The 15,526-nt window shown below is 55.2% G+C and overlaps 1 protein-coding gene across 4 annotated transcripts in view; it reads left to right on the forward strand.

Moving 5' to 3' along the window:
• Positions 1–15,526, forward strand: part of AGPAT4 (1-acylglycerol-3-phosphate O-acyltransferase 4) — a 125,611-nt gene that overhangs the window by 96,117 nt on the left and 13,968 nt on the right. For all 4 annotated transcript variants that reach the window (XM_070461742.1, XM_070461740.1, XM_070461743.1 and 1 more), the window contains exons 3-4: positions 6–175; positions 13,952–14,113. In XM_070461742.1, the coding sequence (XP_070317843.1) occupies positions 6–175; positions 13,952–14,113 (332 nt within the window). The remainder of the gene's footprint in view (positions 1–5; positions 176–13,951; positions 14,114–15,526) is intronic.

The raw sequence follows: 15,526 nt of genomic DNA on the forward strand, positions 1-15,526 counted from the left end.
TCCAGAGCTGGTGATGCTGCTAGAGTGGTGGTCGGGTACGGAGTGCGTCATCTACACGGACCCCCGGGCCTACCCCAAGTACGGGCAGGAAAACGCCATTGTCGTCCTGAACCACAAGTTTGAAATCGACTTCCTCTGTGGCTGGAGCCTGGCTGAGCGCTTTGGGGTCTTAGGGGTAAGTCAGACCTGCACACCTCTTTTGTTCGACAGCATAACTGGCCCTTTGGCTCTCGGTCGTTCAGAGCTTGCAGCAGCATTAACAGGCTTGTGGAAATATTCTTAGCCAACTGCTTTTCCTTCTCACTCAGAATCAAGATGAACATCTGCTGTGAGCAAGGATCATATTTATTCATCAGTGACGATGTGCTGGGCATTTTACCAACAATTAACTTATTTAATCCTTGTGGAAACATTTGGGAATCGGGAACCTACCCATAGGTAAAAGCTGCGTCTCAATACCCTGCTCCAGGTTTCAGTACCCTGCTCCACACAACTGTTAAGTCGATTTGAATTTGAGAGTGTCCAGCTTCTTATTCTTTTTTTCCCCCTTTTACTTATTTTTTAAAATTTATTTATTTTTAATTGGAGGATAATTACAACATTATGTTGGCTTCTGCCGCACATCAGCATGAATCAGCCACAGGTACACATACATCTCCTCCCTCCTGAACTTTGCTCCACAGCCTAGGATACAGAGTGAAGTAAGGCAGAAAGAGAAAAGCGAATATGGTATATTAACGCATATATGGAATCTAGAAAGATGGTACGGATGAACCTACTTGCAGGGCAGGAATAGAGACGCAGAGAACAGGCTTGTGGGCACAGTGGGGGAAGGAGAGGGTGGACAGATCGAGAGGGTAGCATTGAAGCATAGACGTACCGTATCCGAAATCGCCAGTGGGAATTCGCGGGAGGCCGCAGGGAGCTCAGGCCCAGCGCTCTGTGACAGCTTCGTTTTTTTAAATTCTGTGCTTTGCTGGCTCCCTGACATTCACCTCTGAAATGTCCATCTTCGTGGGCCTGAGAAAGCTGAATGCCAGTGCCAGGGCGTGTGACCTTCAGAATTCTGAATGAATACGAAATCCTGCTTTTCTCCAACTCGTCTGACCTCTTGCCTGCCTTTGGGACTGGGCCTCTCCATTGATGCCTATCATGGTGAACGCCGTGAGGAGTGATGGTTGAGCTCCGAGCAGGTTCCAGGCCCTCGGGCTGAGGTGTCCTTACAGGAAGGGCGGCAGGTACTGCCCGGGGCTGGGAGAGGCTCACACCAGAACTTGGGGGTCCCGTGTGGCACCCGGAGCAGACCTCGCAGACTCAGGGGCGCTGTGCACAGCACGCTTGTTTTCGGTGGCCCGTGTAGACAGAACCACTGTGCGGAGAAGGTCTGAAGACCGTGCGGAGTGGAACGGACCAGGAATCGGATTCCCCAAGGACGGTCTCGGTCTGTCCACCCCCCAGGGACCTGTGGGTCCCAGAGTCACTTTGGAACCTTGGGTCTTGTTGGTCTCTGCCTGTTGGAAAGACCCTTGGCTAAGAGGGACTCGATAACCTTGGGACATATTTATTTTCTTAAAAAAAAAGAAAGTGGGCAAAAGGAGACAGGAGGAAATATACTTGGAAACAGGTTCCAATAATGTCTTTGGGATAAATAATGGTTGTCATGCCGTTAAACTGTCCAAAGGCAGCTAAAGTCGTGAGCAGTTTTCCAAGAGATGGAATCAGCGTTAAGTCTCTGCTGCTACCTGAAGACTTCTAGAAAACTGGATTGCCTGGGGGTGAGTGTGCTGAAGGGATTTCTGGGAATAGACAGGCCTGCTTGCCAGCAGTTTTCCCCTCTGTTTTCCTGACTGTTCTGACATGATGTCTGTGCAGGCGTGTGTGTGTGTGTGTGTCCGTGTGCATTTTGTTTTCAGGGACAGAACCAGAGGTTCAAGTATCCACCTTTTTCTGCTGTGGAGGCCTTGGGCAGAGCTCTTAGCTGCAGTTCTGTGACTTTATTCTCTCTGAGAGGAGAGAAAAACCATCCTAGTCCGAGCCGCGAGGTGGACACAGACCCTCCTCCCTTCCAAGAGAGGGTCCCGGGTGTCTTCACATCATAACCGGAACTAGTGGCGCAAGCCTTCAAGCTAGGCTTCCTGGGACACCGGTTCTTCAAGTGAAGTTTGGGGGCAGCTGCTGGTTTTCTGGGCTTCGCAGGCGGCTTGCATGTGTTCATGATGAGGATGTGGGATGTGATTTGAAGCAACAGCAAGTCTGTGGACTCAGAGGTGCTTTCCCATAGCTGTGGTCCCCCTGGTGGCTTTATGACCTTGGGCTTCTCCTATGCGTCTTTCTCTGGATTTGTGCTGTTTCCAATCCATATGGTATCATTACTGTTTATCATTTACTTTTTACACATAGACGGCCAGCACCAAGATTTGGGTAAAGAATTTGCCCCAGGATGGGAATTAGTAACTCTTGATTTCTGAGTTGCTTCTCTTTCCTCTTGAACGGTATTGAGAGGAAAAGCTGGTGGGTGGTGAGGGATGGCTCGTGGTAGTGGGGTGGGGGGATCCCCTCTGTGTCAGAAAACAACCAGGGCAACCTGGGAGGGACCATTTCTAGTCTTGTCTCCTCCCCCACCTCCAACTCCTGGTCAGTTCAGGGCTTCTTCTGCAGAAAGAAAACCCTCAGTACCTTCCGTCGGGGATGGAGCAGGACTAAGGAAGCAGGAACACAGAGAGGCTCAGGGAAACAGAGTCAGCAGCCACGGGGAGGGGCGCCACACAGCAAAGAGGGTGGGCCCCGCGGGGTGCTGGGAGGGGAAGTTATCCATGGAGAGAGGACCCGGGACTAGAGGGGGACCCAGGATTGAGAAGGGATGGCTTTCGTGGAATGGTGACTATCAGCGCCCTTGGGCATTTTTCTAGTAGAAACTCTCAAATCCTGATCAGCACAGCTCAGCACCCTAGGGTGCAGATGCGCAGAAAGTTTCCCCAGCAGAGTGACCATCCAGCCCATGACACGGGGACCACTCACCTCCAGCCCTGACTTCCTGAACGAATAACGCCGCCATCAGATTGAGTTTCTCTCTTAGAAACCAAAAACTAAGGTTGCATGCAAGGGCACGAGCCTTGCCCCTTGATCTGGAGACTGTTCAGGAGTTTTAGGAGTCCCACCCAGAGTTGGGTAGGCAGGTCTCAGGACCTGGGACGATGCAGCTTCTGTCCTCACGGGAACCCAGGTAGCCCTGCTCTGGGAATCAGCAGGTTGTCTGGACCCTTGCTGAGATGTTCTCTGGAGCCTTGGAGTTCCCACCAGAAATGGAGGGTGTGGGGGGGGAGGCAGGAAGTGACCACATCTCCCCGCCGCCCCAGCACTGGGGAAGCTGCGGACGCTGTGGCCACCACGGCCGTCTGTACAAATGCTGATGAAGCCACATGCTGGCAGAGGGGCTGGGAGGGGACGAGACAGGATGCCCATGACCTTGTGGGGCTGGCCAGCTCAGGTGGGAGTCGGCAGACTGTTCTCCTCCCGGCGGCGAGGGCAGGGATGGGGGACGGTCTCTCTCCCAAGCAGGGATCGAGGTACCATCCATTTGTGTCTCCAGAGCAGCTGCGGTCTGCCTGGAGGGTGCGAGGCTGGAGGAGGAGCTGCCTGGCTCCTTTCCAAAGAGGCCCGTTCATTCCCTCTACCCTTGAAAGGAACCAGGCAGCATCTCATTATATGGATCAGGCAGCGGTACTTCTGTCTTAACTGACCTTCAGAAACACTCACCTGATTCATCCCCTTTTTTTTTTTACATAATACATGATGTTGAGATCCTTTTGGAGTCCAAGAAGTTTGCGTTTTAGAAGAGAAGGGACATAATAGGAAGGTTCCTGATTGGGCATTTTTCATCTTCGCACGTAACAGCCCAAGAGGGAGTGAGTTGAAATTGAAGTGAAATTTGAAGAAATTCTTGCATGCAGGCTCAGTCACTTCAGTCTTGTCTGACTCTTTCCGACCCTTTGGACTGTAGCCCACCAGGCTCCTCTGTCCATGGGATTCTCCAGGCAGGACTACTGGGGTGGGTTGCCATTTCCTCCTCCAGGGGATCTTTCCAGCCCAGGGATCAAACCCACGTCGCTTGCATCTTCTCCACTGTCAGGGGGGTTCTTCACTAATATTGCCACCTGAGGAGTCCTGAAATTCTTGAGAGGAGGGTTAGGAAATGTGTGATTGGATTTGGGGAGAAAGCAATGGGATTCTTTTTAAAAAAGAGAAAACAGGGGAGGCCTTCCAGTCTTTTATGGCCTTTCACCTCATGTGGCCATTCTGGGGTCCTGTCCCTGCGACTCTGGTTCCCTTAGGGCTGGAGGACTGGCATGGGCCCTGGTCGTGGTCCTTAACGGACTCGCTGACTTGTTCCTCCCTGGGTGAGTGTGGTGTGTGGACAGGCCAGGGTGTGCGACGCAAGAGTCATCACTTCTGAAGCTTCGGGTCTGCTCACTTATCTTTCTGCTGCAGTGAAATACACACGGGCTCCTTCACAGTGGCCCTGAGGGTTACCTAAGGTGGTGTCTGTCGGGTCTTCGAGCAGCTCCGGGGCCTGGGAAGCGCCGAGTAAAGGCAGCTGTTTGTGTCCATTTTTATCTGCCGAGGTCGCATGGCTTGGCGGTTACCCCAGAGGCCAACTGGGCTGTTGTGTTCGGGTCTCTAAAGAAGCGCTGCGTGTCAGTCGTCTACAGCAGGTGACAAGCCCCGGACATAGTGGCCCAAAACAAACTCAAAGTGTCTTGCTTCGAGTGGCCTGAGATCCTGGCTCAGCTCCGTGGGGGTCGTGGCAGGGTCCCTCCGGGGCTGGGTGGTGGTCGCATCTGGAGGCTTTGCTGTGCAAGGACCCGCCTCCAGTTCACCCCTGTTTGTGGCCAGGGTAGCCCTCCCGCCTGGGTCTCTGCTCAGGCACCCCTGGTCCCCAGGGGAGCAATGTGATCGTGAGTGGGAGAAAGCACCCGACGGAGGGAGATGCCACAGCCTTGTAAGGCAAACTTCTGCCTGATGCTACTTGTCAGGGGGCGTCCGCGAGCCCCGCCCCCTCCAGGAAGCAGGCGGGGCTGCGAGGCTCCCGCAAGTACCCAAAGACAAGGGTCAGAGGGGCCATCGCCGAGGCTGCCTGCCACCCCTTTCAGCCTCCAGCCTCACGTTTCCATCTGTGGCTGTTGTTCAGTCGCTAGCCTCTTTTGTGACCCCGTGGACTGCAGCCCGCCAGGCTCCTCTAAGATGATCTATTACAGCTCCACCTGAAAATAGATTGAATTCCTGTCGCGTGTTTATGTGCAGGAGGAGAATAGGACTCTGATTCCTAAGCAGCGGGCCCTCTCGAAGATCCCCAGTGCCTTCCAGACACGAGGATGCAGATGACAATGAGGGCAACTGAAGCGTCTTCCAAATGTTTACCCAACAAGCGGATCGTGTAGGCTTTCTGCAGAAGTCACTGTGCTGGGTAGTATGGGGTCAAGGACAGGTGGAAAGCTCTCAGTGACTTCAGATCACACAGAGACGCAATGAGGTGTCATATAAGACCACACGACGCAGGCACTGAACCGTAACGGGGGGGGATCGTGTCCACGTGGAGCGCCCTGTGTGTGTGTGTGTGTGAGATATTTGAGCACTCAGCCATCCAGTTGCTTCAGGGGGTCATTCTGAGCATCACCCCTTTGTTTGCTAGGAAACAGAGGTCCCGGGGAGGAGCTGAGGTCACGGTGGTAAAGATGGGATGTGAGGGGCGAGTTTGGGGGTAGCTCTGTTTACTAACCCATGGGGAAGGACTTCAGTGTTTTAACAACTGGAAAATAACATTTCAGCGGTACCAGCACACGGACTGCTGTGCCCAGGGATGGAAAAATGTCCCAGAAGGTGATGACAGCGGGCCCAGGCCTTGAAGGACAGGGGTGGTTTTAGGAGGAGATGAGAGACGTAGATAAAGGGAGAAACGAGGCAGGGGATGGAGGCAGCTGGAGGGAGACCCCGGGGAGGGTGTGGCCAGCTGCCATGTCCCAGGCTCTGCTGACTGACTCTTCCCGGTGTGGCCAAGTGTCCAGATCAGCATTCCTGCTGCCTGGTTCACTGGTTGCCAGCTCAAGGTCACTGTGGGGTGATTTTGAACCTACTCAGTTCAATTCAGTTCAGTCTCTCAGTCGTGTCCGACTCTTTGCGACCCCATGGACTGCAGCAAAGCCAGGCCTCCCTGTCCATCACCAGCTCCTGGAGTTTACTCAAACTCATGTCCATCGAGTCGGTGATGCCATCCAACCATCTCATCCTCTGTCGTCCCCTTCTCCTTCCACCTTCAATCTTCCCCAGCATGAGGGTCTTTTCAAATGAGTCAGCTCTTCTCATCAGGTGGCCAGAGTATTGGAGTCTCAGCTTCAGCATCTGTCCTTCCAATGAATATTCATGACTGATTTCCTTCAGGATGGACTGGTTGGATCTCCTTGCAGTCCAAGGGACTCTCGAGAGTCTTCTCCAGCACCACAATTCAAAAGCATCAATTCTTCGGCGCTCAGCTTTCTTTATGGTCCAACTCTCACAACCTATTAACCCAAGTCAGAAAAGAAGTACCATAAAATCCGAGAAAATTAAGAACTGAATCCAGACTGTCAATATTCTGGTTTCATTCACCAGGATGCTTCTGATCATTGACAGAAAATGTGGTTCTTCCTGTACCAGATCACACACATCTGAAAACCCACAATTTCTTGAGGTTTGATTCCAAAAGGACCACTTTTCTAACCATGGATTTCTGAAAGGAGAATGTCGGTGCCGATTTGTTCAGAAAGGCTACACGAACGTTACTTCCTATAAACCTCCCATCGATGATCACATTCCCCCAAATTGTAGGTTTCCTGGGTTTTATTTTTCAAATGTGTAAAACTAAGCAAGAAAGGAGACGCCTAAGAGATGAATGGGGGCCCAGGTGTCCAGGACAGACACTTCTGTTTCCGTCTGCTTGCTCCCGTTCTCTGATCAGGGTGGCAGGGCAGAGACAGAGGTGTATGCAAAGCCGCCCATGCTGCTGGCATCCTGGCTTCTACATTTACCAGCTCCGGGACCTTGGGGAGGTTACCTGACTTTCCTGAACCTCGGTGAAGCCTTCCCATTTCATGCTATTTAAGAGTTTCATGAATATATGTAAAATATATATATTTTAAATGGCTTCCCAGGTGGCTTAGTGGTTAAGAATCTGCCTGCCAGTGCAGCAGACCCAGGGATGCGGGTTCGATCCCTGGGTCGGGAAGATCCCCCAGAGGAGGAAATGGCAACCCGCTCCAGTATTCTTGCCTGGAGAATCCTATGGACAGAGGAGCCTGGTGGGCTACAGTCCGTGGGGTCACAAAGACTCAGACACGACTGAGCACATACACTGCTACACTCCTATATGTCAAATACCTCACCAAGCGCGTAGCACGAAGTAGGCACACCGTTATTACTCGTTTCTTTGACCCTAATCCGTTTCCCTGCATTGAAAGTTTTCTTATGAAGGTAGGGTAACGCGTGGAGGAGCAGGAGAGACGGAGAGTGCTCCGAGTGGGATTTAAGAGCTCTCCTGGCCCTGGGTCCTATGCAGCTGCAGTCTCCCATCCCTCTTATGATCCACAAGGTACCTTTGTGTTTGCCTTCATCCCAGCTTCTTCATAGGCGCTGGTCCGGCTCTGCTTGGCTCCAGAGAGGTTAGAAGTTTCTCGATGTGGAGAAGTGTTGCTCCCCTCTCCAGGGGCTCCCCCTGCAGTCGTGGCTCTGTCAGCCCTGCTAGGGTGGATTTGGGCACCCGCAGGTGGGTCTGTGGGAGACACCTCCCATCCTGCTCCCATCTGGTTAATCGGTTACTCCGAAGCTTTGTCCGCATTGCTTCCGGGCACCGGCAGCTCTGGGAGGAGGCAGGGGGCCGCCTTCTGCCTCTGCATGTTCTCCAGCTGGGCCAGGCTGGCTGGGGTCCGGATGACACAGATAAGGACCCCGAGAGAGTCGGGGTGAGGCGAAATCCCTTCCAATCCTGGGCGCTGGGAGAATAGTTACCATGGTAAGGAGTCTCTAGGCAGTAATGATGCATCTTGAGCTCATAAAAAAATAGTGTTAGTCGCTCAATCATGTCTGACTCGGTGCAGTCCCATGGACTATAGCCCTCCAGGCTCCTCCGTCCATGGGATTCTCTAGGCAAGAATTCTGGAGTGGGTTGCCATTCCATTCTCCAGGGGATCTTCCTGACTCAGGAATCGATCCCAGGTCTCCTGCATTGCAGGTGGATTCTTTACCATCTGAGCCACCTGGGAAGCCCTTTTTCATTTTTTTTCCCTTGAGCTCATAACCAAGTGTATTCCTGGAAGTGGTAGCATGCCCTTTACTTTTGAAGTATAGTCCCAAGTTAGACACTCCAAGTCTTCTTTTTTATTAAACAAAATTCTCTGGCTTTTTTTAATGGGTCAAAGTCAGATGTATATTTTCTCGTACCTTCTCTCCTAAAGGCATAGAAACCTTTGCTTGGCCTGGGGGGGGAGCCATGTCACTGATAGCATATCAAGTGTCCTGGAGGACTGTAGCATATTTAAATAGTACACGTTTCTAGTCTTTTGGTCATGAACGAGTTGGCTCCTGCGAATCTCCTGGCCCAGGGCCTATTGGTGAGTGCTCTGAGTATAATTATTGTTATTACTGCACTCCAAGCCTGGCTTAAGAAATGGGTTGAGTTAAAAGGGACGTTCAGCTGCCATGCCCTGCTTGGTGGTGACGATGATAGCTACGCGTTATTGAACACCTATGTGTCCTGTTCTCAATGAGGAGCTTTTTACATGTGTTTCCATGTAACATTAGATCTTTACGGCAACGCTTTCAGTTCAGCATGACTTTGCTCATAATACAGCCAGGAAAGCTGAGGCCCACCAAGGAAACAGAACCCACGTCAAGGCTTAGGCCTCACGATAACATCCAGAGTTTTAAGGCTGAAAGATGGACTAATTCAGCATAAAACCAGAAATGCCTCCTCGGTTCCGTTTCTCATGAAAAATAACCAGACTGTTTTTGATCCGGAGCCTCATGCTCCAGAAGTAAAGGGCTAAAGATGTGCTGATGTCAACCATTGCCTAAAAAGGGCACTGTTAGGGGACCCTGCAAAGTCGTTTTCTGATTGAAAAGCAGGAAAATCTAACAAAATTTAAAAGTCCCTTCTAGTCTCACTACCCAGCAATAGTTACTGTTATTTTTCTCTGCTTTTACCATTTTTCGAGCAGTCAGACTATTAACTCGGCTTTGAGTCTAGATTTTTAAAAAAAAAAGTTAGTCTTCATTTTCCCAGCCATTAAATATTCATAGAAAACAAATTTCATCAGCTATAAATCAAGAGTGTTGATGAACTGAGTATGTAATTATTCAAACTGAATATTTTAGGCTTCGTGGGCCATGTAGCCTCCATCATGATTTTTCAGCTCAGCGGCTGGAGCATGGAAGCAGCCATGTTCCTGGCAGTAGGCAACGTGTATGTGAGCGCGGCTGTGTCCCAATAAAACTTTATAAAACCAGGTGGCAGAGCAGATTTGGGCCACTGACTACCTTTGTTTGATATGATATGTCATATACAACATAATTCATAGAAGTCTTTAATTTTTAAAAATTGAGGTATGGTTAATTTCCGCTAATAGGAAATTCCCCCGAGGGTACCCGTCCCCAGCAGACAGCTGTGATTGACTACACAGGATCTTTCTCCAGACCTCACGGCTCCTGCTCTGGAGTATATGATCCCCCTTTTGGCTGTGGGCGGTAAAGAATACACCTGCAATGCAGGAGCTGCAGTTTCATCCCCTGGGTTGGGAGGATCCCCTGGAGGAGGGCATGGCAATCCACTCCAGTGTTCTTACCTGGAGAATCTCATGGACAGAGGAGCCTGGAGGGCTCCAGTTCATGGGGAGGCAAAGAGTCAGACATGACTGAAGTGACTAAGTGCGCACACACACACACTTGGCTATAGGATAGATCACGTTTGTAAGTCCTTCAAGTCGCCAGAGATTACCATTGAAAAGAGTTCAGGAATAAGTAATTTTCTAAATAATCCTAACCCGCCAAGAAGGTACGTTCAGTTCATCGTGATGATGTTTTATTTTCATCTTCTAGGCTGTGCGCAGGGACCTTGAGAACAAACATGCTGACAGGAGGGGGCCTCCCAGGGCCTGAGACCCACCCGTGGACCAGGGCTGGGCTTTAGCTGGTTTCCATGAGGGGCGTGGTGAGCCGGAGAGAGTGTGACCTCTGTGCCCGGCACCCCGTGAGCCCTCAGCCCTCTGCCAGCGAGTGCTCCCACCTAAGGGGACCTGCCTCTGGTCCTCTGGGGCAGGCCCTTGGATCCTATGGCGTGGTTCTTTCCAAACGCTTGCCCCTCGCATTTGGAGCTTGGAGTCCTAACCCCTGGACCGCCAGGGGATGCCTCAGGCTTGATTCTTTTCTAGGGGATTTGCAGGTGTGGAAATCTGTGTGTGGGAAAGCCAAAACCAAAGTCAAAATGTGGCGAGGCTCCACCTGAGAGGTAGCTTTGCTTTTTCTTCTCCCAAAGGAGAAAATCAGTTCAGTTCAGTTCAGTCCAGTCGTTCAGTCGTGTCTGACTCTTTGTGACCCCATGGACTGCAGCACGCCAGGCCTCCCTCCATCACCAATTCCCGGAGCTTGCTCAGACTCATGTCCACTGAGTCAGTGATGCCATCCAACCATCTCATCCTCTGTCGTCCCCTTCTCCTCCTGCCTTCAATCTTTCCCGGCATCAGGGTCTTTTCCAATGACTCAATTCTTTGCATCAGGTGGCCAAAGTATTGGAGCTTCAGCTTCAGCATCAGTCCTTCCAGTGATTATTCAAGACTAGTCTTCTTTAAAATATGTGTTATTTTTCTAAGGCCAAGGGAGCAGGTAGCTGTTTACACCTTTCTTCTGGCTCTCGTGGGTGGGTCGGGGATGGCCTCTCTGCTGAGCTCCGCAGTTGTCACGGGAGTGTTGAGGAAGAGAAGGGCTTGTGCTGAAGCATCGTTCTTTACTCCGGGACTCATAGGAGGGGCAGAGCCAGACGCTTGTCGCCTGGAGCGCAGCTCAGGCCACCGCCAGCCTGCATCACTGCCTCCATCATCTCTGCCATTGATGGGTAACAGCTGTTTCTAGGAGCATCTTTGTTAATTCCAACCTTAGAACCTGGTCTATCAGATCCAAAGCTGATCTTGTGTCTCCCCTGCCCCTTCCACCCCACCAGATCCTTGCCTGTTGGGGGCCTGCGGCCTTGGCGAGGCTCTGGCGAGGGCGCTCGTGGAGTGTGCCCAGTGGCCCTACGGATCCGAGTTCACCTCCTGGTTTCCTAGCGTCCGACCCAGAGACCCCGCTGGGCCGCAGTCCTTGATCTGTAAGGAGAGTAGTGTCCCTCCCACCCACAGAGCCAGCGAGGGCGCTCAGGACCGGGGAGGTGTGCGAGGCGGAGCACAGCTGGGGGTGGGCACCCGCGTGAGCTGGTGAAGGATGACGCGGCACCCCCGACCCCAGAGGTTCCCGACCGCTCCCAGTGCCTCCCCTCCCCATAGAGAGCCTGTCCCCCCACCAGAGAGCCTCCCCTCCCCATAGAGAGCCTGTCCCCCGACCAGAGAGCCTCCCCTCCCCATAGAGAGCCTGTCCCCCACCGGAGAGCCTCCCCTCCCCATAGAGAACCTCCCCTCCCCATAGAGAGCCTGTCCCCCCACCAGAGAGCCTCCCCTCCGCATAGAGAGCCTGTCCCCCACCAAAGAGCCTCCCCTCCCCATAGAGAGCCTGTCCCCCCACCAGAGAGCCTCCCCTCCCCATAGAGAGCCTGTCCCCCACCCGAGAGCCTCCCTCCCATAGAGAACCTCCCTCCCCATAGAGAGCCTGTCCCCCAGCAGAGAGCCTCCCCTCCGCATAGAGAGCCTGTCCCCCACCAGGAGAGCCTCCCCTCCGCATAGAGAGCCTGTCCCCCCACCAGAGAGCCTCCCCTCCCCATAGAGAACCTCCCCTCCCCATAGAGAGCCTGTCCCCCACCGGAGAGCCTCCCCTCCCCATAGAGAGCCTGTCCCCCCACCAGAGAGCCTCCCCTCCGCATAGAGAGCCTGTCCCCCCACCAGAGAGCCTCCCCTCCCCATAGAGAGCCTGTCCCCCACCGGAGAGCCTCCCCTCCGCATAGAGAGCCTGTCCCCCACCGGAGAGCCTCCCCTCCGCATAGAGAGCCTGTCCCCCCACCGGAGAGCCTCCCCTCCGCATAGAGAGCCTGTCCCCCCACCAGAGAGCCTCCCCTCCGCATAGAGAGCCTGTCCCCCACCGGAGAGCCTCCCCTCCCCATAGAGAGCCTCCACTCCCCATAGAGAGCCTGGCCACCCGCCAGAGAGCCTCCCCTCCCCATAGAGAGCCTGTCCCCCACCGGAGAGCCTCCCCTCCGCATAGAGAGCCTGTCCCCCACCGGAGAGCCTCCCCTCCGCATAGAGAGCCTGTCCCCCCACCAGAGAGCCTCCCCTCCGCATAGAGAGCCTGTCCCCCACCGGAGAGCCTCCCCTCCCCATAGAGAGCCTCCACTCCCCATAGAGAGCCTGGCCACCCGCCAGAGAGCTTCCCCTCCCCATAGAGAGCATGTCCCCCACCAGAGAGCCTCCCCTCCACATAGCCTCCACTCCCCATGGAGAGCCTGGCCGCCCGCCAGAGAGCCTCCCCTCCCCATAGAGAGCCTGTCCTCCCCCCAGAGAGTCTGTCCTCCCCATAGAGAGCCTCTCCCCCCAGCAGAGAGCCTCCCTTCCCCATAGAGAGCCTGTCCCCCACCAGAGAGCCTCCCCTCCGCATAGAGAGCCTCCACTCCCCATGGAGAGCCTGGCCGCCCGCCAGAGAGCCTCCCCTCCCCATAGAGAGCCTCCACTCCCCATAGAGAGCCTGTCCCCCACCAGAGAGCCTCCCCTCCGCATAGAGAGTCTCCACTCCCCATAGAGAGCCTGTCCCCCCACCAGAGAGCCTCCCCTCCCCATAGAGAGCCTGTCCTCCACCAGAGAGCCTCCCCTCCCCATAGAGAGCCTGTCCCCCACCAGAGAGCCTCCCCTCCGCATAGAGAGCCTCCACTCCCCATGGAGAGCCTGGCCGCCCGCCAGAGAGCCTCCCCTCCCCATAGAGAGCCTGTCCCCCTCCGCATAGCCTCCACTCCCCATAGAGAGCCTGTCCTCCCCCCAGAGAGTCTGACCTCCCCATAGAGAGCCTGTCCCCCCAGCAGAGAGCCTCCCTTCCCCATAGAGAGCCTGTCCCCCACCAGAGAGCCTCCCCTCCACATAGAGAGCCTCCACTCCCCATGGAGAGCCTGGCCGCCCGCCAGAGAGCCTGGCCGCTCCCCATAGAGAGAGAGCCTGTCCTCCCCATAGAGAGCCTGTCCTCCCCCCGGAGAGTCTGTCCTCCCCATAGAGAGCCTGTCCTCCCCCCGGAGAGTCTGTCCTCCCCATAGAGAGCCTGTCCTCCCCCCAGATAGCCTGTCCTCCCCATAGAGAGCCTGTCCTCCCCCCAGAGAGCCTGTCCTCCCCCATAGAGAGCCTGTCCTCCCCATAGAGAGCCTGTCCTCCCCCTAGAGAGTCTGTCCTCCCCATAGAGAGCCTGTCCTCCCCCCAGAGAGTCTGTCCTCCCCATAGAGAGCCTGTCCTCCCCCCGGAGAGCCTGTCCTCCCCATAGAGAGCCTGTCCTCCCCCTGGAGAGCCTGTCCCTGCCCTGGAGAGCCTGGCCCTTGCCCCCTCACTCATGGGGCAAGGCGGGCATGGCCCTGCAGCTGACCAGTGGGCGGTTGGCTCCAGGTCAGAGGCTCCCTGCCTCCGTGTCTTGGGGAGCTGTCTCTGTGGGCCTGGAGTGCACGGTCACTCTTTTTTCTCGGGAGCTCCCTGGCTGTCCCAGGGGAGGGCCTCACGCCCCTTTTCACAGACGCCCCGGGCCCCCTCTGTTTCAGGGCTCCAAGGTCCTGGCCAAGAAGGAGCTGGCCTACGTCCCCATCATCGGCTGGATGTGGTACTTCACCGAGATGGTCTTCTGCACGCGCAAATGGGAGCAGGACCGCAAGACTGTCTCCGAGAGCCTCCTGCATCTGCGGGACTACCCCGAGAAGTACTTCGTACGCGCGCCGGCCCGCGGGGCGTCCGGTCACACTCACATACGCTCGGGGAGCCCCGGTCACACTTGCACACACTCGGGCAATCGTCACACGCTCCAGGAGCCCCGGTCAGACTTGCACACGCTTGGGGTGATCGTCACACACATGCTCAGGGAGCCCAGGTCACACTCACACATGCTCAGGGTGATCGTCACACACAAACTCGGGGCGCCTGGGTCACACTCTCTGGGCACCCAGGTCACACTCACACACGCTCGGGGGGCCTGGTCACACTCACATTCTCAGGGTGCCCCATCACACTCCCACACTGTTTGGGAGATCAGTCACACTCACACACATTCGGGGAGCCCCGGTCACACACACACATGCTTGGGGCGCCCAGTCACACACACACACTCAGGGACCCGGGTCACACTCACACTCTCAGGGTGCCTGATCACACTCACACACTCTCAGGGTGATGAGTCACACACACACTCAGGGACCCCAGTCACACTCACACTCGGGGTGCCCTGGTCACACACACACACTCACCCCTCTGCTTCCCGAGACTCCGCAAACACAAAACCTCTCTCTTCAAAGCTCAGAGACTCTTGAACACGGTAGACGTGAGGGCCAGAGGTCACGCCCTGGGGGGAGGCAGGCTCAGCTGTCAGACCACCCTGCCCTGGTCACTTCCTCAGGCTCCTGTGGGGCCGTGTGTGACTGTGGCGTGTGTTGGGGGATGGTGCGTGTGACCCTGGGACCTCATGTGACCTCGGGGCTGAGCGTGTGACCCCAGGACCTCATGTGACCTCAGGGCTGGGCGTGTGACCCTGGGGCTGAGTGTGTGACCTCAGGGCTGGGCGTGTGATCTCAGCGCTGTATGTGTGACCTCGGGAATGATCGTGTGACCTCGGGGCTGAGTGTGTGACCTCGGGGCTGAGCGTGTGACCCTGGGGCTGAGCGTGTGACCTCGGGGCTGGGCGTGTGACCCTGGGGCTGAGCATGTGACCCTGGGGCTGGGCGTGTGACCCTGGGGCTGGGCGTGTGACCTCAGGGCTGGGCGTGTGATCTCAGCGCTGTATGTGTGACCTCGGGAATGATCGTGTGACCTCGGGGCTGGGCGTGTGACCCTGGGGCTGAGCGTGTGACCTCAGGGCTGTGTATGTGACCTTGGGGCTGGGTGTGTGATCTCAGCGCTGTATGTGTGACCTCGGGAATGATCGTGTGACCCCGGGACCTCATGTGACCTCGGGGCTGGGCGTGTGACCCTGGGGCTGGGCGTGTGACCTCAGGGCTGTGTATGTGACCTTGGGGCTGAGCGTGTGACCTCGGGGCTGGGTGTGTGACCTCGGGAATGATCGTGTGACCTCGGGGCTGAGCGTGTGACCCTGGGGCTGAGTGTGTGACCCTGGGGCTGAGCGTGTGACC

This window comes from Odocoileus virginianus, chromosome 34, assembly GCF_023699985.2.
Source record: "Odocoileus virginianus isolate 20LAN1187 ecotype Illinois chromosome 34, Ovbor_1.2, whole genome shotgun sequence".
Taxonomy (NCBI): Eukaryota; Metazoa; Chordata; class Mammalia; order Artiodactyla; family Cervidae; genus Odocoileus; species Odocoileus virginianus.